The following is a 26,437-nucleotide window of genomic DNA, read 5'->3' as shown; positions in this document are numbered from 1 at the left end:
AGATGTTGAAGTCCTGGAACAACCAGGGGAAATAGCTAGAGTGCCCCCTGGTGACATTCGGAGACAGTTACCGATTAGGAAGATGCAAAACCCTGACGCAGTGACTGCGGGAGCGAACCCCACGATAGACGTTTACTTCCCATGGACACCCAGTGAGATGATGGCTATTATGTCTACAATCCCAGATAGAAATAAATCTCCTGCTGCCTTCGTGGATTCCTTGAGAACTACCATCTCAATTTATCAAGCTGATTCAAGGGACCTCTGGGCCCTAGTCCAGCAGATTTTAACCCCAGCAGAGTACCGCAATTATCTTAACCACCTGAATTATGCTAGTCATGCCGCACTTCAGCAGGCCTATGCGTTAGACGACGATAGAAGGACACAGATCCTGAATGCGTTGAATGGCACATTTCAAAGGCCCATAAATCTTTCTGTTATCTTAGACCTAAAACCTAAGAAGATTGAAGAGCCAGAGGAATTTCTGGAGCGTTTTAATGAAATCTACCGTGGGCAGTCAGGCAACTTGCTGTATCAAAATGGTCAGAGTTCCCCTCAATATTGTGCTATGTTGATGCATTGCCTACCACCTTCTGTGGTTACTGCTGTGAAATGTAATAACATGAATTGGACAGAGAACGACCCTTCCCAGATGGCAAGGGCAGTCAGATTTTATTGGAAGGAGGGTGTAGGCCAAGAAGGAGGCTAAGTTACAAAGATTAAGACTGAGTATGTAATGAAAAAGGATGATTGGCGATCCCAACAAGCGGCAGAAATGGTAGTTTACCAGCAGGAGCCCCAATATTGTGACTTTGGGTGGGTGGATCAGCGAAGAGGAGGATACCAAACCCACCCAAAGGGACCCTCACCCCCTTTTTATGGCCCACCGAACGCATCAACAGCTTTACAACCGCAGCCCCCTCTGAGGGGCCATTGGTCTACTGGAAGAAGAGGACGAGGCAGATATAGAGGGAGCAATGCATGTTTTAATTGCGGCCGTGTAGATCACTGGCAACAGGAATGCCCCTTTAAAAGACAGGCAGTAGAAGGAGATTATCCGACCCAAAGGAGAGGGTACCCACCAAGGGGAGGACAGACGAGATACACTGACTTCTCCCAGGAAAACCCTTTCCTAACACAGGATTGACTAGCTAATTTAGCCATAAGGACTCTCCAATCGGACAGGGAACCAATTATCTCTCTGCAGCTAGGAGATCAACATCACTCATTTGGAATCGACACTGGGGCAGCCATGTCTTCTGTGCAATCAGCACTTAAATTACCATTATCCGACCACACGCAGCAATTGTCAGGGTTCCAAGGACAGGTGTGTGAGTATCCTATTTCTGAACCTGTGACAGTCACTTACGAGAATAAGTCTGCAGAGCATCAGTTTGTAGTGACTACTGGATTGGACTGTAACTTGTTGGCCCGGGATTTACTGTGTATCTTCCAGCTACAGCTAGAGTGCGGAGATGAGGGGGTAACGGTTACATCATGGAGGATGAGACAACAGTGCTATATTTCTAACACCCCCCAGTGGTGGACGTTAGACGTTGAACAGTCACTGCATCACGTTACCCTGGCCTATGACAGAACTGGACGAAACAGGGAGTTGGAGGACAAATACCGGCCATTACTTGAGACCGAATGGCCAGTCAAGGTTACAGCCACAGTCATGGAAAAGGAAGGTACAGCCGATTTTGTTACAATATCACCACAGTTATGGCCACAGTCAGCTTCGGTAAGCCCTCATATTACACGTCAGGTCCATGACCAGTACCATGCCAGGGATATGGGGCGAATGGTCAGGAGGGCAGTGGATCATTCAGATCCAACAGAGTACGCACTTCAAGTCATGCCAGACGGCACTACCATAAAATATTTTGAGGTCCCTGAAACGATTAACACTCGACTGCAGCATCACAGGGGACATGATGTGTTGGAATATGTCAATCCACAGGTCTGGGCGGAATACCCATCACAAGTGGGAAAGACAAATGTTACACCTATTAAGGTGATGATTAAGGATCATGTAAAGCTACCTTCCATTCGACACTACCCCCTGAAATCTCAAGCTGCTCCATCAATAGATAAATTAATTCAAGAGCTGTTGAAACAGGGTATTTTGGTCCCTTGCCAATCAGAATGTAACACCCCCATACTTGCTGTGCCTAAACCAGCCAAACCAGACCAGTACCGATTAGTACAGGATTTACGTTCAATTAATGCCATCGCACAGCCGTTACATGCTCTCGTCCCTAACCCTGCCCACATACTGGCTCAAATTCCAGCTCAAGCCCGGGTCTTCGCCGTAATTGACCTTCAGCACGCCTTCTTTGCCCTCCCACTTGCGACTGAAAGTCAATATTTGTTTGCATTCACTTACAATGGACAGCAGTATACCTGGACCCGACTGCCACAGGGGTTCGTCAACTCACCTACACTCTTCTCCAGATGTCTGCAGACCCAACTCCAGGCCTTGACATTGGAGCATGGTTCCACTCGAGTGCAGTATGTAGATGACATATTGGTGGCAAGTCCTGATGAGCCCAGTAATAGGGATGATGTGATCTAATTATTGAACCACCTATCCTCGTTGGGTTATGTTGTTTCACAAGCAAAGGTCTTGGTGGCTCAGAGAAAAGTTAAGTTCTTAGGAGTTTTACTTACAGCCACAGAAAGAAGTCTCGAACCCAGTAGGATTGAACCAATATGCCAATTCCCCGCCCCTACAATAGCCAAGGAGGTTCGTCATTGGCTGGGTATGATGAATTATTGTCGGCAGTGGATACCAAACATCGCTGTCTATACAAAGCTGCTGACGCCTTACACTAGTAAAGAGGGGAACTTTATTCTCACCACCGAGGCCTTCCGTTGCCTGAAGCAGGCCTTGCTACAAGCACCGGCCCTCGGTAGGCCCCTATACGACCGACCATTCCAGATATACTGTACTGTTCTGGAAGGATGTTCAACAGCGGTACTCACCCAGCAACATGGGGACAAGCACTGGCCCGTAGCATATTATTCTTCCAAACTCGACCCAGTGGCGTTGGGCCACCCTGTTTGCACCCAGATCTTGGCAGCGATATACAATAGTTTGCAGGCTGCTGCCAACATCACTCTCCAACAGGATATTACGGTGTACAGCTCCCTCTCGGTAATCGCACTATTGGGGCAACTGCAGACTCAGCATCTTACCGCAGCTCGTCAGAATAGGTATGAGATATACCTTTTGAACAATCCACGTCTGACATTTAAATACTGTACCACTATCAATCCAGCCTGTTTTCTTAGCGGTCCCCCTGTCAATGAGGACGCGCCTGGTCACGACTGTTTAGCCTTGATTCAGGAAACTACAACAATAAGGGACGATCTGAGTGATATCCCGTTAGAACAACCTGGCATGATTATGTATGTTGATGGCAGTGCATTAGTAAGCTCCACTGGCCGGAGACTGTCCGGTTATGCAATCATAGATCAGGATGGTCTGATTCTAGAAGAGGCAGCTTTCCAGACCCCTTACTCAGCACAACAAGCCAAACTTTTTGCCCTCACCCGTGCATGTATACTTGGGGGAGATCGCCGGGTAAATATCTACACTGACTCCCGATATGCTTTCGGGGTAGTTCATGACTTCGGACAACTCTGGAAGAATAGGGGATTCCTTACCTCGGCAGGCACAGAAATATCCAACCGGGGTTTAGTTAATGACTTACTGCAGGCCCTCCTTATGCCCGCGCAGATTTCCGTTATTAAATGCGCTGCCCACACGAATGGTACAACCCCAGTTGACGTTGGTAATGAACGAGCAGATTGTGCAGCGCGAACAGCCGCGCAAATTCAGCAAGTGATGGTGCCTAAGATGTTAAGTCAAACTAAACGATCTACTATAAATATGTCTGCTTCTGACAAGTCAATGCCAACCATCCAAAACATCATAAGATTACAGGAGGACGCTCCTGAGAGTGATAAACAAATGTGGAAACGGTTAGGTTGTACATATGATTCTGTTTCCTCTTTATGGACCACGCCTGCACATCAGACTTGTATGTCTGATGTGCTGGCTTTATGGGTCATTGAATGTGTACACTTTGCAACTCATTGTGGGGCTCGAGGGACTAGTGATTTGTTGCTGGACACTTGGTGGCACCCTAAAATACTTGGCCCAAAGTATCAGTAATCGGTGTTTGATTTGTCAGCAATATAACACCGGAAAAGGATGGGATGGGGCAAACCCCGTTGCCCAGTGGTCCCTTTGAGACGCTCCAAATGGATTACATTGAGTTGGAAAGGTGTCAATGTTATAAATATGTTTTGGTCATTGTGGATGTGTTCAGCAGATGGGTCGAGGCGTATCCGACTATCGATAATAAAGCTGCGACTGTGGTTAAAGTCTTGATGCGGGAAATCATTCCCCGGTACGGTATACCAGCTCAGTTAAGTTCTGATAATGGGCCTCATTTTATTGGACAAATTAACAAGGAGTTTTGCTCCCAGTTGGGCATACGCCAGCAGTTACACTGTGCTTATAGACCGCAGGCGGCCGGGTTGGTTGAGAGACACAATCAGACCCTCAAAACTAAATTGGCTAAATTAAGAGCAGACACGGGACTGACATGGCTTAAGTTGCTCCCCGTTGCCCTCTTCCAGCTGCGGGTTACACCTGCGGGACCGGCCCGGCTCTCTCCCGCCAAGATTCTTTATGGCAGGCCTCTTAGAACTCCCTGGAGCCTGCAGGTTCCCAGACTGGTTCAGTTTCATCAGATGACTGAAGAGATGACCACCTATGTTCTAGCCCTCACGCAAGTGCTCAAGGAACTCCATGGCCAGGTCCGCGCGGCTCACCAGCCATCGCCCCCAGTACCTAGCTCACTTTCAGTCCAGCCCGGTAGTTATGTCATGGTCAAAAATTGGACTAGGAAGGGGTCGGAGCCGCGATGGGACGGGCCCTTCCAAGTTCTCCTTACCACCCCCACAGCAGTTAAAGTGGAGGGGCGAAGTGCTTGGGTCCACCTACATCACTGTAAATTGAGTCCATCTCCACTACTGTAAAAGGTCGGATACTAACCTGCCTCCCTTCTCCAGTGCTATTTTACAGGAGTGGAGCATGATGGAGTGGCTACGCATCGTATGATATTTTGCCTCACTTCGCTTGGCGTGTTATTGGCGATGGACATGGAAAAGGGGAATATTATGTATCTGTGTAGCCCCAACCAATCTACAAGGATACATCACCTATGCAAAGGTGATGTTCTTCGCTGCCCCCAAATACGAGGACATGGTATCGACTCATGGAAGGTCATCAAAGTTAAGGAGAATGCAGGAGTCATGAAGCAGTTGCACCGGTCCCGGCGATGGGAAAGGAACATTATATGGACATTGCCTTGTTTTTGGAATACATGTAAATTCGATTTTGGATGTGTTAAGAGTGGTGCAATAAAGGTAACATCAGGCTGTCAGAAGAGCGTAGGAAGAGGCTATGAGGAAGTGAAAGGGACTAGAGAGAGGATGGGGCGTATGAGAAGGGAAGTACAGCTAGAACATAGGTTACCGGGAGATACACTTAAGTTAGTTAAAGGCCAAACTGAGGAAAACCCGGGTAGTATGAATCTCTTCTACCAGATTTACCACCGCTTGTATGGCCAGGGACGGGTTGTCTGCTACCCAAACCCCGCAGCGGTGTCTAGGTTATTTTCTGTTTCACCGCTTTGGGGCACTCCCCAAACGGTGGTTCATTGTCAGCATTCCGAGCCACTGCCCGAGCAGGTCACTCTTCCTTACGATCCGGGTTCAGCACCACCGGCTATTTGCCTTCCCCTTCCTTGGGATAATTCCCATTCACAGTACGATAGGCTGCGACGGTGGAGGGCGTACATACCTAGCCACTTCACTCCCAATAGGGATCCCCGGTCGTACGAGAATTGCTTCAGCAGTGAAGGATACGGCTGTTTGCTGGTAGAGGTGGACACAAATATAACATGTCTGTTTCCCACCTGTACGGACAGGAGGTGCCATATCACCCAGGCGTCTGCCCAATGCGTTTGTTACAACACCACTTGCGTTCCATTGAACGCCGGCCTCCAGCTCCTTTGTGGCTGGGCGAATGTCTCTCATATCACTGTTGGGACTAGGGCTTTCCGCATTGCTAGGCGGCCCGAATGGGCGTTTCAAAGTTGGATAAACTGGGCTACTGGGGGGTCCTTACGCAACCGATATACTGATTGTGATGCTAGCCTGCACATGGAGCAAGGATACTACTTTTTATTTAATGGTACAGCGACCAACGTTTTGTCACGCCCATTTCCCCGCCGAATTGCTATAGGAACTCTAGTCCCTACCACAGTCCCCTGCCCTTCGGCGTGGAAGCTGCATAATCAGTTAGCACGCCGGGCAGTCTCTGCTGAATTTTGCGAGAACTGGAAAAAACCTCAGGTTCTTGCACCCAACCGGGGCCACTCAGCCGGGTGGGGGATTCTGAGCGTATTGACACTGGGAGGTGTGGGGGGTTCCTTGGCTGTCAGTGATAGGAATTATTTTATTTGAGGCCTTACCACCTTGGGAAATGAAACCTTGGGAGCCCTCGGGGCAATAACCAAGGAGTTGTCTCAGCTACGGTTGTTTGCAATGCAGAACCGGTATGCTCTTGACTATCTTCTGGCCCGTGAGGGTGGGGTATGCGCCATAGTGCAGGGCAAGTGTATCATGGGAGTTCAAGACTTGACCGCTAACATCGCTAAATTTATGGATCGCATACGGGATCACTTGGACGGGATGCAGGATCCTGGCTCTTGGGGTAACTGGGGATTTGGAGGTTGGAAGGACTGGTTGATAAATATGGCCATGTATTTAGTGGTAGCTATCAGCTGCATCTTTGTGGGCCTGGCCATCCTTAAATGTGTGATGGGTAGAATGCGGGGTGCACTGGATCAGATCAACGCCCCAAAAAATTTAACTGTTAAAATCCATGAGGGTGAAGCAGATGAGGGGGGGGCTAAGACAGGAATTGGAAATGCAGCGACGGATCTTTTTAGATGGGGAACCGTAGCTATGGATTGGATAGTCCGGTTATCATGGAATGATAAAAGGAGGGAATGACGAATGTGATATAAAATAGTTACTTTAGAGATATTAGTTAATGTAATGTAGAAATAAGCCACTTTGATTCTGGTTAGTTCAGAGACAAAGGATTTTAGACCGCATGGAAAAAGCAGGAAGAGGTGTGTCCATGAGAGTGATGCTGGATTGATAGGGGCCGGAGAAAGGGATTGGAAGTGAGCCAATCAGAATAGATCAAACAGGTCAGGAGGGACATAGGATGACCTATGGGCGTCGAGTATGTGAAACTTGATGCCATTTGAATGTATCAGTACGGAGCTCTTTGTCTGGGACACTCACTTAGTCCCGGAGCTGCAGAGAGCAACATGTTATCTGTATCACTGTGGACTAAGTTTAGCTTGCAAGCTGAATAAAATAACTAATGTTATACCTGCAAATCCATCTCGACTTTTATGGAGGCCAGACTGACGGGTAAAGAAATTTGGGATTCAACACCCAGACCCCCAAAACAGTACGGTTTTTCCCAAGAAGCAGAGTGAGAAATCTCAAAAGTTATTCAGAGTCTGCTTGACAAAGGCGTACTCCGTTCAGTAGCCTCAACAAACAATGCCCCAATTTGGCCCGTCAGGAAACCCGATGGATCATGGCGACTGACCATTGATTACCGGGAACTGAACAAAGTAACCCCAGTAGCATCCCCCACCGTAGCCATGAGTCCCGAGACCATGCTCAAACGGACTACAGTCAAAAGAAATTTCGGTTTTGGTCCATTCCATTTGATAAAGTGTGCCAATATAAATTTGCTTTCACATTCCAGGGACAACGATATATGTGGATGTGCCTTCCACAAGGTTCCACAATTCCCCCTTCAATTTCCTCCGACAGCTGCCAAATGGTTCAGCAAAGTTTTCCCGACCCGATTGTCTGGTCCAATATGTAGATGATTTGCTTTTACAGACGGACACAAAGGGAGAGCACATTTCGCTTCTCGCCGAACTATTAGGACTCCTTCAACAAATTGGCTGTAAAGTGAACCCCAAAGAGGCCCAGATTTTACAGGAAAAAGTGATTTACTTAGGAACAGTAATCACACATTGCAAACGCGAGATCGAGCAGAAACGAATCAACTCGATCGTTAAATTACCCCTGCCCCATAATGTCACAGCCCTCCGGTCATTTCTAGGACTGGTTGGCTACTGTAGAAACGACATTGACTGTTTTGTCACAAAGGCAGCGCCCCTGTCCGACCTTCTCAAGAAGCAATCACCTTGGGAATGGCTTCCACAGCACACGGATGCCGTGGATGCATTAAAAAGAGCCCTCAGCATTACAGGTCCCAGATCCACTCTCCCCGTACGCAATTGAAGTTGCAACCACCGACCGAACCCTTTTGGCCGTGCTCCTCCAAGAACGCCATGATCGATTAGGCCTCATGGCATACGCCTCACGTGTATTAGATCCAGTCGAGCAAGGATTTTCTGCCTGCGAAAGGCACCTGCTCGCAGGTACAATACTTCACTTACATTACAGGACTCACCCCCATCACCATTTTAACTGAGCACACCCCAACATAACTCCTACTTGATGGTAGACTTAAGGATGGCACAGTCAGCCAGATCCGCGCAGCCCGTTGGACCCTTCTCTTACAGGGACGGGACATAACAGTAAAGCAGACAAACCCACACTTTCCTCGCTGACAATTTACACTATGCAGGCACGCCACATGAGTGTGAAATAATATCCACCAAGCACAATACAGGACCCTTTGTACCAAAGTCAGCTCCCCCGAAACCAGGTCCTACACCCCAGAGACCCCAGCCCACAGACATTGGCGCATTAGGATCTATGTGGATGGCTCCTCCACAGTTTTAAACGTAAAAAGGATTACCGGTTGCGGTATTTATGTAGAAGACGTGCAGGGACGCGCCCTAGAAGAAATATCGTTGAAATTGCCAGGACATTTAGGCGCTCAGGCAGCAGAGTTAGCAGCCGTAGCTTACATTGTAGAACACCCCGACTCGTTCCCGACACCAGCCGACATATATTCTGACAGTTTATATGCCTGCAACAGTTTGCCCGAATTCCTACCCCTCTGGGAATCCAGAGGATTCATTTCCGCAGACAGAAAACCAGTACCCTCAGCCCAATTACTCCTGCATATCCTAAAAACTGCCGAAGATCGGAAATATGGCATCATTAAAGTCCGTAGCCACCATCGTTCATCCCCGCCCCCGGTATCGTTAAGGCAGACGTCCTAGCAAAGGCAGGTTCCAGACATGGTAACCTTTGGAACTCTTATGGCTCGCAGAACAACCATTCACACCACATCTCGCTTGCAGCAGCAGATGAGCACGCCCAGCCCACGAACGACATATTCCTACCTTCCCCCAACCAGTCCAGCCCATCCTCAGACACGACTACGACTCCACCCCCAGAGGCACGACTCCGCCTCTCCCTTCCTCCAACCAGCAGCGACAGCCCCAGCACACCATGCTACGATTACACCCCTGCACCAGGCCCCACTCCCAGCGACTCCGAACACGATTCCAGCGACCCCTTTGAAATAACGAACATTAAAGCCCCTGATCCAGACCCACCGCCCGACGATTATGGATTGCCCCCTAGCAGCTCCAACCTCGACACAAAACACTGGCACCGAGACAATTCGTTCAGACTCATCTGAACGATGAGATGGACCCCAATTCGCCCCAAGCAGCTTTGGCACAGTTACTCCAGTCACGAGTATGGCAACTGGGAGAAGATGATGACTTAGAGTCTGACTCCCACAACACGAATCCCTTTGCGACTCTGTTCGCTTTAGAGCAATGAGGTGTCCAGATGATGGTAAAAAGGAACCGATGGAGATTTACGGTGCCCTTTCTGATGGAACCTCCACGATTTTTGTTTTGTTTGTGTGTTATTGTGAATGTTAAATGTTGTTTGTTAACTCAAGGTTTTCATGGCCCCACGCCACATCTTGATGCAGTCAGAACTACCCTTTTGATGCCAAATGGCTGTTAGAGGAACTAGTTTGTCTGCAGACAACCGATCATAGCTACTCTTCAGCTTTGAAGGTAGAAGATGGCCACAATAGGCAACCCCCACGACGACCACAAATTCTTACCGTTCTTGCCGGTCGCTCAGGCAGTGGAGAAAAGGCACTGGTCCCCGCCCTGCCCGAGGACCCCCATCTGGTCAGCTACGCTCGGGTAGAGCACATACGGCACTGGTCACCGTCCTACCCGGGGATTCCACCCATTCTTACCTGCTGCGGCCGAACTTTTGGTTCAAAACTCTTTTGTTTGTTTTACAGCGACCCTTAGGTTGCTTTCCATATGCTATTTACATCCTCAAACACTGGGATGGTACATTCACCACATCGCCCACACATACTGCGAGACTGCTGTGTCAGTATTTTTTTTCTCGGATGGCTTGTCCCAAATCCTTGGTTTAAAAAAAAAAGAGGGAGTCACAGATGGTGATCAATTATAATGGGTAATTGGGAATAAAAGGACGGACGAGATCTTAAACAAGATAATACCAGAAATTATGCTCGTGTCCACAGAACTCCGGAACCACAGAAGCTTCAGTAAGATTACGAAAGAAAGAAGAACATGAAGACAACCATCATAGTGTACATTTGGATCTTCGCGGGATCCCTACAGTTGCGCGCGGATGCGACCCCCCTGACCCCTACCACACAGGCTGTGAATGTTTCCCATCCCTGCCATCCACTATACCCAGAGATAGTAACCGAGACACCAATCTGGTGTGACAAGTTCATTATTTGGTATTCCCTTTTTGGACTTCAACAAACCCCCCAACCTCTTTAAGTGAATTTTCATAGAATTTACAGTGCAGAAGGAGGCCATTCAGCCCATCGAGTCTGCACCGGTTCTTGGAAAGAGCACCCTACCCAAGGTCTACACCTCCACCCTATCCCCATAACCCAGTAACCCCACCCAACACTAAGGGCAATTTTGGACACTAAGGGCAATTTATCATGGCCAATCCACCTAACCTGCACATCTTTGGACTGTGGGAGGAAACCGGAGCACCCGGAGGAAACCCACGCACACACGGGGAGGATGTGCAGACTCCGCACAGACAGTGACCCAAGCCGGAATCGAACCTGGGACCCTGGAGCTGTGAAGCATTTGTGCTATCCACAATGCTACCGTGCTGCGCTGAATTAAAGTGCATCCGTTTTTTTTGTGTTTGTTTGTTCTAATAAAAGAAAAGTAAAACTCTGTGCTTGACTGCCAAGACAGAGAGACCTGTGTTGCTGCTACTGTATAGTTTAAAATGTTGTACATGTTTTCATTGATTAAGGATAGTTTAGTTAAGGACAGTTAGAGGTTCCAGTTTTTTTATTTTGTAATGCATGCCTGAATGTCGTAGCACCCCGTAGAATTTTGTAATGATGTGTGTACATAAAGTAATTTAGGTAAAAGCTCCAACCCATAGGACAGAGTCGCGTAGGGCCTATCCTTGCTTATGGGTGCCCGACTGAGGAGGAGAACGAAGATGATGCAGTAATTTGATCCTTCCCACTTCACGTTGAGGATCACAAGGAGGAGGTGCAGCCATCTGGAATGGCCACTTCCAGAATACAAAATGAATGCTTGCAATGAATGTAGGGAACTATGGACAATGTTAGGAAAGCAAGCAGGCACAGAGCCTGTGTGTACTGGGAAGGCAGCTCCCTGACAGTGACGAATGTGATATAAAATAGTTACTTTAGAGTTACTAGTTAATGTAATGTAGAAATAAGCCACTTTGATTCTTGCAGTTAGGGACAAAGGAATTTGAGACCGCATGGAAAAAGCAGGAAGAGGTGGGTCTATGAGAGTGATGCTGCATTGATAGGGGCCAGAGAAAGGGATTGGAAGTGAGCCAATCAGAATAGATCGAACAGGTCAGGAGGGACATAGGCTGACCTATGTCCGTCGAGTATGTGAAACTTGATACCATTTGAATTGATTTTGCAGAGATCCCTTTGTCTTTTAGTTCAGTCGTTTTCTGGAATGTAAGAAGCTGGATGTCTCTTACATTTCTGTAAGATGATTCAAGCTTGCAAGCTAAATAAATAACTTCTGTTTACGTGCGAATCCGTCTCAACTTTTATTGAGGCCAGACTGACAGAGAAAGAAATTTGGAGATCTACAACCGGACTGAAACTGTAGGTCAATTAAACATATTGATGGCCCATCTCTTGGAACAAAGGAAAGATACTCAAGCAGCCGATACAGCTCCAGTTCCCCAAACCGAAAGTGCAAACAAAGCGAGGCCAACGGCCACCAAAGACACGCCCAGCCATCAGGGCACCCGCCCCTTTATTGGTCAAGATCAATACCAGTGATCAAGATGCGGCCAATTAATTGGGGCCAAGTTTAAGGCCCGCCCAAAAGCACGCGAAGCCCCTCCGGGTATAAGAAGAAACCCCCGAGAGAGAATCGCTCTCTTGGACTTGGCTCTCAAAGCGGAGAGACCAGTCCACCAGCTGCACCGGAAGCAAGTAAGTCCAAGGTCAACGCTCGATACCAGACGGACGACCTTAGCTGTTCTCCTGTATACCTTCAAACCCAACAGCCTCAGATCCGAACAACGGCCATTGTTCCTCTGAATGAGTGGGCACCCGAAGCTAAGTATAGGTGTTAGCGGTAGAGATAATTTAGTTTGTAGTACTTTGTGCATGTGTAGATATTACTGTGTGTGTAAATAAATAGTATTGACTTTGAGCTAACTAACTGGTGTATTGGGTCTTTGATCAGTATTCGGGTTTGAACCTTGTGGCGGTATCGAAAGATACCTGGCGACTCTAAAGCAAACATAATTAGGATTAAGGAAGGTGACCATATTGACCGCCATATTTAGAACCAGAGAAACAGAGCAACACAGTAACCGCCCTCACACATGAAAAAGCAGTACAACAGATTACCGAGATCATTAAAGCGGCACAACTGGCTGCTGCTGTCCGACTAGTCGCTAGGAAAAGGCAGAGTAAACCCTACTATGACTAAAAGATCCATCCCACAGAATATACAGTTGGCCAGCAAGTTATGATCTCGCTGGACAATCCAAGCTCCTTCCTATCCCCTAAATTTGCAGGCCCATACGTCATTTCAGACAAAGCGAGCCCTTCTGTTTACAAGATCGCATACCCTAACGGCAAGACTGGTTGGTTCCACATCAATCAACTCAAAACGTACTGAGCCCAATGTAACCACTCCCACCATGTCACCTTGGCAATGGGAGATGATGATGCCCCGCCCACTCACCAACCACTCCCCCCTCATGACGACCCCCTTCCCTTTGCCCCGCCGATGCAGGCTGGCTTCACACTTGAACTGGACTCAGATGATGACTTGCTTGATCTTGATAGCAACCCAGCGACTTACTCGATTTCGGAGGACAGCAACCCTAGAGACGTACTTGATCCTCTGCAGAAGAGCGATCCACCTGACCCAATTGAAACAAATGACTTATTTCACCCTTCTCAGAACCACAACTTGGTTTACCTAAGCTCCATGCCTGCCTGGCGCCTACCACCGATTTATCCTCAGTCCCCTAGCAGCATTGCTTCCACCTCCTTGACCCCGGACCATGACTACCCTATGCCAAAACCCCAACCCTCCATTACGGTACCGTGACCCTGCTCGCAGATTGGTAAGAACAGACCGATCAGACAATTCACAGAACCACACAGCAAACAGCCAGAGTATGTTGTGATCCTGCAGGCGCGAGTCTGGCGGCCAGAAGAGCCAGATGATTCAGGGGATGAGCCTCTTCTGGGGATTTTAACAGAACAGCTGAGGCATGCGCTGTTCTAAGCTAATATCGGAGGCGTCCAGATGGTGATAAACGGACACCTACTAAGAATTCAGGTGTCCAATTTCTGGTGGAGCCTGCCCTCCTACTTCTTCTTTTTCTTCCTCTTCCATTTTCTCTTTTCATCCCACGGTTTTAACTCATGTCGGCACGACACCAAATCTCACATACCTCATCAAATTCGTAGATCGGCGCGACGCCGAATCAAACTGGTAGAAGTACCCCGCTGAATTAACAGTTCAGTAGCCCATGGCCACTTTGCCCGTTTCCCGCATCATAAAAGTACACCACTGAATTAACAATGAGCATGGAATCGAACCCATATGACTACAAATTCTTCCCGTTCACTCAGGTAGGGGGACATGGCATTTTCCCCGCCCTGCTTGGGGACTCCAAAATGGTCAAGTAATGCTCGGGTAGTGGAGAAACGGCATTTCTCCCACCCTACCCGGGGATCCCACACATTCACCCTCAGTGGCCCATACGCACCTCATATCGCCTTCCTATTATCTGGAATGGCTTTCTACACACTACACAGATCTGGGCAGGTCTTAATCTTCTCTTCAAGTCTGATCTATACTCTCTGGTTGGTTGTGGGATTAAGAACGTATTTCCCACAACGCTCTGTACTCTAAAGCCTTGCCTCTTCAACCCTTCCGTTCTAGAGCCCTTTGGGTCGCTTCCACGTGCTATTTACACATAAGACACAATGGTTGCTGATCACTGCTGCTATGGCAACACAGGCTGTCAGCCCTTACAAGGTTGGAACTTTTGTGCCACAATGAATTCCTGTGTGCTCCCAGGACCAAACTTTATAATCTGGCCACCCTGAAATTCGGCTGGTTAAGCTAAGGCTCAACCACCCATGGTTGTGATCAAGAGAGAGACAGGTCGAAGAAAGTGTCTGACCACTCGAAGCCTCGGCCAGGCTGGCTGTGAGAAACATGCATAGATGATTTCCTGCACTTTAATTTGCATTTCTTGTCTCTCTCCTAAACGTACTTAAAAAAAAAATGGGGGAGTCACGCATGGTGACAATCAACACAATTACAATGGGTAACTGGAATAAGAGAAAAGGAGCAATAAATACAGATGTTAAACAAAAGATAATGACACAATACTATACTTGATTCCGTAGGAATACACGGACGACAGACAAAAATCAACACAATTATAACGGGAATACGCGGACGACAGACAAAACCACAGTAAGTACAGGAACACTCCTCTTCATCAAAATCATTATCTGAGCCACCGGACTCAACTTACAGGACATTTTAAACTTACAGGACAATATAAACCCGTTACCTTTACACGCAGGGTACCTATAGTTCGCACCACCTAGTGCAGAGGAATGTGAGGACGGTACCTTATGGATAGACCCCAACATCAGCACCTTATTCGGGTGTAACAATCAAAGGGGAATATACAAAAGGTCCAATGGGCCCAGGAAAAGGACAAAAATGCCCCGGGACACTCACCAAGAGTAACTTGGCCATGTACAAAATCAGGATAGGACCTAAGCCAGCCCCAAACACCACCACCGACAACTGATAGAAACCGCGACCACCACCAGCCAGTATACCACCCAATAATTGTTAGAAGTGGAGACTAAAACCCCCACCTGGTAGGAAGACATTGCAAATTGGAACCCCATCTCCCACATAGCCAAAGTCCTCCTCCTGATTGCAGTAATATAGATTGACATCCTCACATTCCAGCTCCGCAAATGGAAGCAAGAGCCTCCCACCCACAGATATACACGACCCGAGTTCCCCTTTTAGAACATAGAACAATACAGCGCAGTACAGGCCCTTCGGCCCACGATATTGCACCAAAACAAAAGCCATCTAACCTACACTATACCATTATCATCCATATGTTTATCCAATAAACTTTTAAATGCCCTCAATGTTGGCGAGTTCACTACTGTAGCAGGTAGGGCATTCCACGGCCTCACTACTCTTTGCGTAAAGAACCTACCTCTGACCTCTGTCCTATATCTACTACCCCTCAGTTTAAAGCTATGTCCCCTCGTGCCAGCCATTTCCATCCGCGGGAGAAGGCTCTCACTGTCCACCCTATCCAACCCCCTAATCATTTTGTATGCCTCTATTAAGTCTCCTCTTAACCTTCTTCTCTCCAACGAAAACAACCTCGAGTCCATCAGCCTTTCCTCATAAGATTTTCCCTCCATACCAGGCAACATCCTGGTAAATCTCCTCTGCACCCGCTCCAAAGCCTCCACGTCCTTCCTATAATGCGGTGACCAGAACTGTACGCAATACTCCAAATTCGGCCGTACCAGAGTTCTGTACAGCTGCAACATGACCTCCTGACTCCGGAACTCAATCCCTCTACCAATAAAGGCCAACACTCCATAGGCCTTCTTCACCACCCTATCAACCTGGGTGGCAACTTTCAGGGATCTATGTGCATGGACACCTAGATCCCTCTGCTCATCCACACTTTCAAGAACTTTTCCATTAGCCAAATATTCCACATTCCTGTTATTCCTTCCAAAGTGAATCACCTCACACTTCTCTACATTAAACTCCATTTGCCACCTCTCAGCCCAGCTCTGCAGCTTATCTATATCCCTCTGTAACCTGCTACTTCCTTCCACACTATCGACAACACCACCGACTTTAGTATCGTCTGAAAATTTACTCACCCACCCTTCTGCGCCTTCCTCTAGGTCATTGATAAAAATGACAAACAGCAACGGCCCCAGAACAGATCCTTGTGGTACTCCACTTGTGACTGAACTCCATTCTGAACATTTCCCATCAACCACCACCCTCTGTCTTCTTTCAGCTAGCCAATTTCTGATCCACATCTCTAAATCACCCTCAATCCCCAGCCTCCGTATTTTCTGCAATAGCCTACCGTGGGGAACCTTATCAAACGCTTTGCTGAAATCCATATACACCACATCAACTGCTCTACCCTTTGGGAATTTAATATGTGGGTAGCCTGAGAATTTATACCTCATGAACGAATGTAAACAACCACTGCTAAAATGAGCCATTTGTGCCTTTGTATTAATGTTAAGAATAAGTAAAATGAAATATGCTGGGGGGGATGAGGGGGGGAGGGAGAGGGGGAGGGAGGAGGGGGGGAGGGAGGGGGAGGGGGGGGAGGGAGGGAGGGCGAGGGAGGGAGGGCGAGGGAGGGAGGGGGGAGGGAGGGCAGGGGGAAGGGAGGGCAGGGGGAAGGGAGGGGGGAGGGAGGGGGGGGGAGGGAGGGGGAGGGATGAGGGGGAGGGGGGATGAGGGGGGAGGGGGGATGAGGGGGGAGGGGGGATGAGGGGGAGGGGGATGAGGGGGCAGGGGGGAGAGGGGGATGAGGGGGGGAGGGGGGGTGAGACAAACTGTTCGCCCCTCCAGAATTGGATCGGGCTCCATCGGGCATTCTGGTTCAAGCCATGATTGAATGAGCACTGGCAGCGATTATTTGTTTTCATAGCTTTTGAAGGAAGGAGCAGGTCCTGGAGTGGGCCAAGAACTGTATCATTGACTGGGACGGACACACAGTGCGGATCGACCAGGGCATCGGGACCGAGCTGGCAATCAATAAGTCAAATGCGGTGTTCTACAACAAAGGAGTGAGGTCGGTCAAGGCAGCCTTGAGGAGGAGTTTATAGAATGTATCCGCGATAGTTTCCTCGAACAGTATGTAATGGAACCTACGAGGGAACAAGCGGTCCTAGATCTGGTCCTGTGTAATGAGACAGGATTGATTCAGGATCTCATAGTTAGGGATCCTCTCGGAAGGAGCGATCACAATATGGTGGAATTTAAAATCCAGATGGAGGGTGAGAAGGTAAAATCAAGCACTAGTGTTTTGTGCTTAAACAAAGGAGATTACAATGGGATGAGAGAAGAACTAGCTAAGGTAGACTGGGAGCAAATACTTTATGGTGAAACAGTTGAGGAACAGTGGAGAACCTTCCAAGTGATTTTTCACAGTGCCCAGCAAAGGTTTATACCAACAAAAAGGAAGGACGGTAAAAAGAGCGAAAATCGACCGTGTATATCTAAGGAAATAAGGGAGAGTATCAAATTGAAGGAAAAAACATACAAAGTAGCAAAGATCAGTGGGAGACTAGAGGACTGGGAAATCTTTAGGGGGCAACAGAAAGCTACTAAAAAAGCTATAAAGAAGAGTAAGATAGATTATGAGAGTAAAAACAGATAGTAAAAGTTTCTACAAATACATAAAACAAAAAAAGAGTGGCTAAGGTAAATATTGGTCCTTTAGAGGATGAGAAGGGAGATTTAATAATGGGAGATGAGGAAATGGCTGAGGAACTGAACAGGTTTTTTGGGTCGGTCTTCACAGTGGAAGACACAAATAACATGTCAGTGACTGATGGAAATGAGGCTATGACAGGTGAGGACCTTGAGAGGATTGTTTTCACCAAGGAGGTAGTGATGGGCAAGCTAATGGGGCTAAAGGTAGACAAGTCTCCTGGCCCTGATGGAATGCATCCCAGAGTGCTAAAAGAGATGGCTAGGGAAATTGCAAATGCACTAGTGATAATTTACCAAAATTCACTAGACTCTGGGGTGGTCCCGGCGGATTGGAAATTAGCAAACGTGACACCACTGTTTAAAAAAGGAGGTAGGCAGAAAGTGCGTAATTATAGGCCAGTGAGCTTAACTTCGGTAGTAGGGAAGATGCTGGAATCTATCATCAAGGAAGAAATAGCGAGGCATCTGGATGGAAATTGTCCCATTGGACAGACGCAGCATGGGTTCATAAAGGGCAGGTCGTGCCTAACTAATTTAGTGGAATTTTTTGAGGACATTAACAGTGCGGTAGACAACGGGGAGCCAATGGATGTGGTATATCTGGATTTCCAGAAAGCCTTCGACAAGGTGCCACACAAAAGGTTGTTGCATAAGATAAAGATGCATGGCATTAAGGGGAAAGTAGGAGCATGGATAGAGGATTGGTTAAGTAATAGAAAGCAAAGAGTGGGGATTAATGGGTGTTTCTCTGGTTGGCAATCAGTAGCTAGTGGTGTCCCTCAGGGATCAGTGTTGGGCCCACAACTGTTCACAATTTACATAGATGATTTGGAGTTGGGGACCAAGGGCAATGTGTCCAAGTTTGCAGACGACACTAAGGTAAGTGGTAAAGCAAAAGGTGCAGAGGATGCTGGAAGTCTGCAGAGGGATTTGGACAGGCTAAGTGAATGGGCTAGGGTCTGGCAGATGGAATGCAATGTTGACAAATGTGAGGTTATCCATTTTGGTAAGAATAACGGCAAAAGGGATTATTATTTAAATGATAAAAAATTAAAACATGCTGCTGTGCAGAGAGATTTGGGTGTGCTAGTGCATGACTCGCAGAAAGTTGGTTTTCAGGTGCAACAGGTGATTAAGAAGGCAAATGGAATTTTGTCCTTCATTGCTAGAGGGATGGAGTTTAAGACTAGGGAGGTTATGCTGCAATTGTATAAGGTGTTAGTGAGGCCATACCTGGAGTATTGTGTTCAGTTTTGGTCTCCTTACTTGAGAAAGGACGTACTGGCACTGGAGGGTGTGCAGAGGAGATTCACTAGGTTAATCCCAGAGCTGAAGGGGTTGGATTACGAGGAGAGGTTGAGTAGACTGGGACTGTACTCGTTGGAATTTAGAAGGATGAGGGGGGGATCTTATAGAAACATATAAGATTATGAAGGGAATAGATAGGATAGATGCGGGCAGGTTGTTTCCACTGGCGGGTGAAAGCAGAACTAGGGGGCATAGCCTCAAAGTAAGGGGAAGTACAAAGAACAAAGAACAAAGAACAAAGAAATGTACAGCACAGGAACAGGCCCTTCGGCCCTCCAAGCCCGTGCCGACCATACTGCCCGACTAAACTACAATCTTCTACACAAGTAGATTTAGGACTGAGTTTAGGAGGAACTTCTTCACCCAAAGGGTTGTGAATCTATGGAATTCCTTGCCCAGTGAAGCAGTAGAGGCTCCTTCATTAAATGTTTTTAAGATAAAGATAGATAGTTTTTTGAAGAATAAAGGGATTAAGGGTTTTGGTGTTCGGGCCGGAAAGTGGCGCTGAGTCCACAAAAGATCAGCCATGATCTCATTGAATGGCGGAGCAGGCTCGAGGGGCCAGATGGCCTACTCCTGCTCCTAGTTCTTATGTTCTTATGTTTCGGACTGGTGTATCCAGCAAGTCGGAGAGTCGCAATGGACTCGAAAGACCATTCATTTGAAACACTGGAGCAGGCGTTTCATGAAAAAGGACTGGGACTGGTCTGAGGAGGGCCAATGGGACTTTTTATGTGAAAACAGGATGGGTTTGTTGAAGATGTTGTAGTAGAGTGTTGTGAGCAGTTTTGGACCCTGTATCTAAGGAAGGATGTGCTGGCCTTGGAAAGGGTCCAGAGGAGTTTCACAAGAATGATCATTGGAATGAAGAGCTTGTCATATGAGGAACTGTTGAGGAATCTGGGTCTGTACTCGTTGGCGAAGGATGAGGCGGGATCTTATTGAAACGTACAGGATATTGAGGGGTCTGGATAGAGTGGATGTGGAAAAAACTAGAACCAGAGGGTACAATCACAGATTAAAGGGACAATCTTTTAAAACAGAGATGAGGTGGAAATTCTTCATCCAGAAGGTGGAGAATCTGTGGAACTCTTTGCCACAGAAGGCTGTGGAGGGCAAATCACTGAGTGCCTTTAAGACAGAGATCGATAGGTCCTTGATCAATAAGAGGATCAGGGGTTATGGGGAAAAGGCAGGAGAATGGGGATGAGAAAAATATCAGCCATGATTGAATAGCGGAGCAGACTCAGTGGGCCAAGTGGCCTAATTCTGCTGCTATGTCTGTCTTATGCTTTTATGGTCTTAATAAGGAGTAAACTAGTGAATGGGAGCGGAGCGGGGGAAGGGACTGTGCCATGTTGGGTGGGGGTAGGGGGGAAAGAAAGAGAGAAGCGGGACAGAGAACTAACGGTGACCAGGGGATTTCCTTTGTCTCATCCTTTGGGTGGGGCTGGTCTTTTCAGGTGCGGCTGGGACCTAGGAATTTGCAAGGAAGGGATGATTCATCACGGTGCTAATGGCTGAGTCGAAGGTGATGGGGGGGGGTGGTGGTGAGAGACCCCATGACAAGGCTAGTACCTGGAACATGTAGGGCCTGGGGCGTGGCTTGTGAAAAGGGCGATAGTTTTCTCTCATTTAAAGAGTTTGAGGGCCGATGTGGAGTTTTAATAGGACACCCACGGGACCAGACCAGGTTCAGGAAGGCCTGGATGAGAGAGGGTTTTCACTCAGGCTTGGATAGCATGGCCCAGGAGTGGTTGTTTTATTCAATAAGACGGTCCGCTTCCAGCTGGGGATGGTCCTAGATGATCGGGGGCCAGTACGTGATGGCTGCAGGCATACTGGAGCGTGTGTCAGTGATCTTCGTAAAGGTGTACGCCTGCCGAAGTGGGACGATGTAATGTTTATAAAGCGGCTTTTGGCTGCACAGATCTAGACACTCACCAACTCCCAGAAGAACAGAAAGATCAAAGAACAGTACTGCACAAACAGACCCTTTGGCCCTCCAAGCCTGTAGAGGTCACGATAGCAACCTTTGCCAAAACCCTAAGCACTTCCTTGTGCTGTATCTCTCTATACCCATCCTATCCATGCGTTTGTCAAGATGCCTTTTGAACACCGTTACTATATGTAAAACCCCCCTTGACACTTCAAAATACCTCTTCAACCAATTTTTGCAATCTTTCTAAATCTTTCAACCCTTAGCTTGCTATTTTATCACTACACATCTGAGACTCTCCTGATTACCTGTCTAACTTGATAGTCTCTACCAATATACGCATTTGTTCATGTTTACAACAATAATGAATAAAAGGACAACCTCAATAGTTTGCTTAATATGTTGATGAAAATAGTTTTTCCCCTTACCGTGGATCAGTAATTATTGCCAACATTGCATTGTACAGGTCATCTTCGGTCATAGTTTTCCAGTTTATTGAGATGCCCATGCCTTTGGCATGCACACGGGTCATTGTATCATAGTGATCACCAAAAAGGGGAATCCCAACTACAGGTACACCATGGTACATTGCTTCAAAAATACCATTCAGACCACCATGGCTTAGAAATCCTCGGATGTTCGGATGACCTACAGTCGTGTAAAAAAAACTATTAGTTCACAGTGAAGTGCATTCCAAAAGTAAATATCTTCAAATCCAAAAGAGTATATCCAATTTAATATACATCACATCACAGCTGTTGTAATCATTTCTGAAGACTATTCAACATAAAGCAGACATGGGACTTCCAGTGGAGACATGTAGGTGGAGGTCGCATGTTTAGTGGCTCCTGTCGGAGTAGTTTTTTGGTCCTTTGTCCCCAGCTTCAGGGGAAAGTTTTATGTGAGGATTTGCAGGGAAATCCGAGAAACTTCAAGGATGTCAAAAACCAAGAAAAAGAATCCGGGGAAAAAGGGAGTGAACAAGAGTCTGACATTTAGAGTGGTGGTGGGGAGCTCAGTGGTAGGAAAGATGGCAGGAGAAGACTCGCCAGGTGGAGCCAGGCCCATTATAGTGGAATAGATGGTCGAGATGATGGCTGTGGAGTTTAAGCGGCTGTTTGAAACATTTTGACAGGCATCGGATGGAGATGAGGACCTTGCTCAAGGAGTGGGTGGGTGAGACCCTTGCCCCGATGGAGCAGGCTTTGGCAAAGATTTTGACGGCGGTGCGGGAGCAAGAACAGAACGTGAAGGGATTGTCGCAGCACAGTGACCAGTTCTCCTCGATGGGTGAGGAGCTGTGGAGGGTGGTGGGCAATAATAGAGGGCTGAGAGCAAGGACCTGGAGAACAGGTCACAAAGGTAGAACTTGAGGATCGTGGGTCTGGCGGCCTACAGGGTATTTGGCGGAGATGTTTGCCCAGCTGATGGGGTGAGGGGGAGGAACCCACCCTCTACGAGTTGGATAGGGCCCACTGGTCACTCTGGTTGAAACCAAAGGCGAATGAACCACTGAAAGCTGTGATCGTCTGTTTCCACAGTTAAGAGTAGAAGGGGCCGAGATGGGTGAAGGCAAAATGAGAGGTGATGTGGGAAAGGAGTGGTATACATGTATACCAGGAACTCATAATGGAGCTTGCGAGGCCTTTAGTCAGGCGAAGGCGGAATTGTATAAGCGCAACATGGTAATGGTTTGCCCGACGAAGCATAGGGTCACATATAACGGCAGAGACTATTATTTTGAGTTTGGACTTTGACCGTTTTTGTTCTGCTCCTTCTGTTACGTTGTTCTTTATCGTTATGGCTATCTTAGTGTAAGGGGCGTTTGGGTTGGGATGGTTTGGGCTGTTGGTGGTGATGTGGGTTTTTGGGATTAAGGGCTCAGTGTACTGGATTATTCCGGGAGTTTGGAAGGATTGGGTGTGGGAGGCATTGATGTTGGTGTTTCTTTAGTGTGGGGGAGGAGGCTCTGGCAAGGGCCGTCGTGCTAGCGAACGTAGGTTGGCCGGCGAATGCGAGCAAGGTGGGGGGAGGGGCCGCGGTCATTGGAACCTGTGTGAACAGGTTTCAATGGGCCTGGGAGGTGGGAATGTTGGGGGGATGGGGCAATGCTTGGAGAGGTGGTTTTGAGAGGAGGTGACGGGGATTTATAGGAAGGGCGGGTGGCGGCGACTAGGGGTAGGGAAGGGGCCTGCCCTTGGAGTGGGGCTTGGAGGAGTAGCAATGACTGAAAGGAGAACGGGGGAATGGGGGGAATAATGGGGGGAATGGGGGGGGGGGGGGATGGGGGGGGGGGGAATGGGGGGGAATGGGGGACACCCCCCCCCCCCCCCCCGGAGTTCGGGTGGTGACGTGGAACATGGGTCCTCTCAACCCCTGGCTGGGGGTTGCAGTGAACGGAGCGAAAGGTTACTTGCTTTGAAAGAGTTTGAAATCCGAGGAGACTCATTTGAAGCTGAAGGATCCAGTGAGGCTGCAGAAGGATTGTGTAAGCCAGGAATTTGACTTGGGCTTCGATAGCAGTGCCCAAGGGATTGGTGGGTAAGAGGGCAAATTATGAGACAGAGAAAGTGGTGGTGGATAAGGGGGGGTAGGTACGTAATAGTGATGGGTGCACTGAAGGGGAGGTTGGTGCTGCTGGTTAGTGTATACGCCCCGGATTGTGACGCCGTTCAATTCATGAAAAGGATGTTGCTGGCCATACTAGACCTGGATACCTGTTATGAACCCGAAGGTGGTTAGGTCGAAGCCTCGGTTCTTGGCAGCGTTTATGAAAGAAATGGGAGGGCGGACCAGTGGAGATTCTTACATTTGAGGGAACTGGAGCACTCATTTTTCTCGCCTGTGCACAATTATATTCGAGAATAAATTTTTTTTGTGATGGGAAAGACACTGTTGTCAGAGGTGAGGCAGGCAGAGCTTTTGGAGATTGTCCTGGAGAAGTGGCCAGCACAAAGGCCGGCCTGGATGTGGGGTTGTTGGCGGATCCAAACCTTTGCACCAAAATGGGCAGGGTAAATGAGGATTATGTTGGCTTTTGGACGGAGGAGGTGTTCCAGTCGGTGGTGTGAGAAGCATTGAAAGCGGTAGTGAGGGGTGAGGTTATCTCGTTCAAGGCATAGATGGATAGGGAGGTAAGAGAGGAGCGAAAATGGTTGATAGAGAATTTGTTGTTCACAGGTAAGGCGATTTAGCAGTTGAGGCAGGCAAAGGGGGTTATATATGAGTATGGGGAAAAAGGCCAGTCGCTTGTTGGCAGGCCAGCACCGCCAGCAGGCGAATGCGAGTGAGATTATTCAGGTTCGGAATACGATGGGGGAGATGGTGTTTGCACTGGAGCAGGTGAATAAGGTTTTTGAGCAGTTTTACAGGAGGTTGGAGAGGTTGTAGCCTCTGGAGAATGAGTCACACATGCGGGAGTTTCTGGGTCAGTTAGGAGTCCTGTAGTGGTAGAGGAGAGGGTAGCTGGAGGAGCCAGAGGGGGTGGAGGAAGTGGGGGTGGAGGAAGTGTGGGTGGCGATAGGGAAGATGCAGACAGGGAAGACACTGGGGCCGGTGGTTTCCTGGTGGAATTTTATAATAAGTTCTTGGATAAATTGGTGGAGATGTTTGAGGACGCGGTGGCGAAAGGGGCACTGCTGGAGATGAGGGGACAGGCATCCAACTTTTTGCTGCTAAAAAAGGACAAGGACCCAGAGAATGTGGGTCGTATAGGCCGATTTCATTTTTAAATGCGGATGCCAAGATTTTGGCAAAGGTGTTGGCAGTTTGGTTGGAGGGGTGCGTCATGAAGGTGATTGGGGAGGAGCAGACAGGGTTGGGAAGGAAAGGCATTTGTCATCTAATGTGCAGCACCTGTTGAATGGAGTGGTCTTTCCAGCGCAAGGTAAGGAGGTGGAGGTGGTGGTGGTGTTGGACGGAGAGGTGCCGTTTGACAGTGTAGAGTGGAGCTATTTGTTTGTGGTATTGGAAGGTTTGGGATTGGGCCTAAGTTTGTGGCATGGGTGAGGTTGTTGTGCAGGGACTCAAGGGCGAGTGTGCATATGAAGGTGATAAACTCAGGGTACTTTAAGAACTAGGCAGGGGTGTCCTATGTCCTTCTTTCTGTTTGCCCTGGTGATAGAGCCCTTGGCCGTGGCGCTGAAGTGTGCGGAAAGATGGAAAGGGATATGGGGGGGGGGGGAAGAGAAAGAGAGAGCACGAGGTGGAACATATGGTGTCCCGATATGTGAATGATCTGGTGCTGTATATTTCTAATCCAGGTACTTCAGTGGGGGATATCTGCTTAACAGATTCAGGGACAATTTAGGGTATAAGCTAAACCTTGGAGAAAAAGTGAGTGATTTGTAGTGTCTCCTTCGAGGTGGAGGTTTCATTTCAGGTGGCACCAACCCACGGCAGGTACCTGGGAATGCAGGTGGCACAGACTGGGCTTCGCTCCGCAAGCTAAGCTTTACAAGTTTAGTGAGCAGGATTAAGGAGGATGTGCTGAGATGGGATGGTCTCCCCCTATCATTGACTGGCCAGGTACAGGTGGTGAAGATGAACGTTTTGCCACACTTTTTGTTCTTGTTCCAGTGCCTGCTTGTCTTTCTATCAAAGTCATTTTTTATGGGTGTGGAGAAGTTGATTTAGTCATTTAGACAGGTAAAGTGGCAAGAGTTAGGAGGACGGTGCTCCAGGGGGGATGACAGTCGGGAGATTTTGCCCTTCCGACCCTGCTACATTATTATTGGGCAGCGAACGCCAAGAAAGTGTGGGGTTGGAGTGGGGAGTTCGAGACGTTGTGGGTGAAGTTGGAGGCTGGGTTCTGTAAGGGGTCAGGGTCGCAAGCGCTGGCAACGGCGCCGCTCCCATTTACCCCAGGGAGGTATACGGGTAGCCGGCTGGTGGTGGCCACATTAAAAATTTGGAGGCAGTTTCAGCAGTACTTTGAATTGGAGGCAGGGTGATGCCGATCTGAGGGAACCATGGGACGATGGATGTGAGGTTTTAGGGGTTGGGAGGAACGTGTGCTGGCGAAATAAAGCGTTTGTTTTTAGAA

The 26,437-nt window shown here is 48.2% G+C and overlaps 1 protein-coding gene across 6 annotated transcripts in view; it reads right to left on the bottom strand.

Moving 5' to 3' along the window:
• ugt8 (UDP glycosyltransferase 8) overlaps window positions 1–26,437 on the bottom strand; it is a 347,377-nt gene that overhangs the window by 28,847 nt on the left and 292,093 nt on the right. For all 6 annotated transcript variants that reach the window (XM_072496162.1, XM_072496170.1, XM_072496166.1 and 3 more), the window contains exon 5: window positions 21,822–22,041. In XM_072496162.1, the coding sequence (XP_072352263.1) occupies window positions 21,822–22,041 (220 nt within the window). The remainder of the gene's footprint in view (window positions 1–21,821; window positions 22,042–26,437) is intronic.

The sequence above is a fragment of the Scyliorhinus torazame genome, chromosome 3, assembly GCF_047496885.1.
Source record: "Scyliorhinus torazame isolate Kashiwa2021f chromosome 3, sScyTor2.1, whole genome shotgun sequence".
Lineage (NCBI taxonomy): Eukaryota > Metazoa > Chordata > Chondrichthyes > Carcharhiniformes > Scyliorhinidae > Scyliorhinus > Scyliorhinus torazame.
This window is presented reverse-complemented; position numbering and strand designations above follow the sequence as displayed.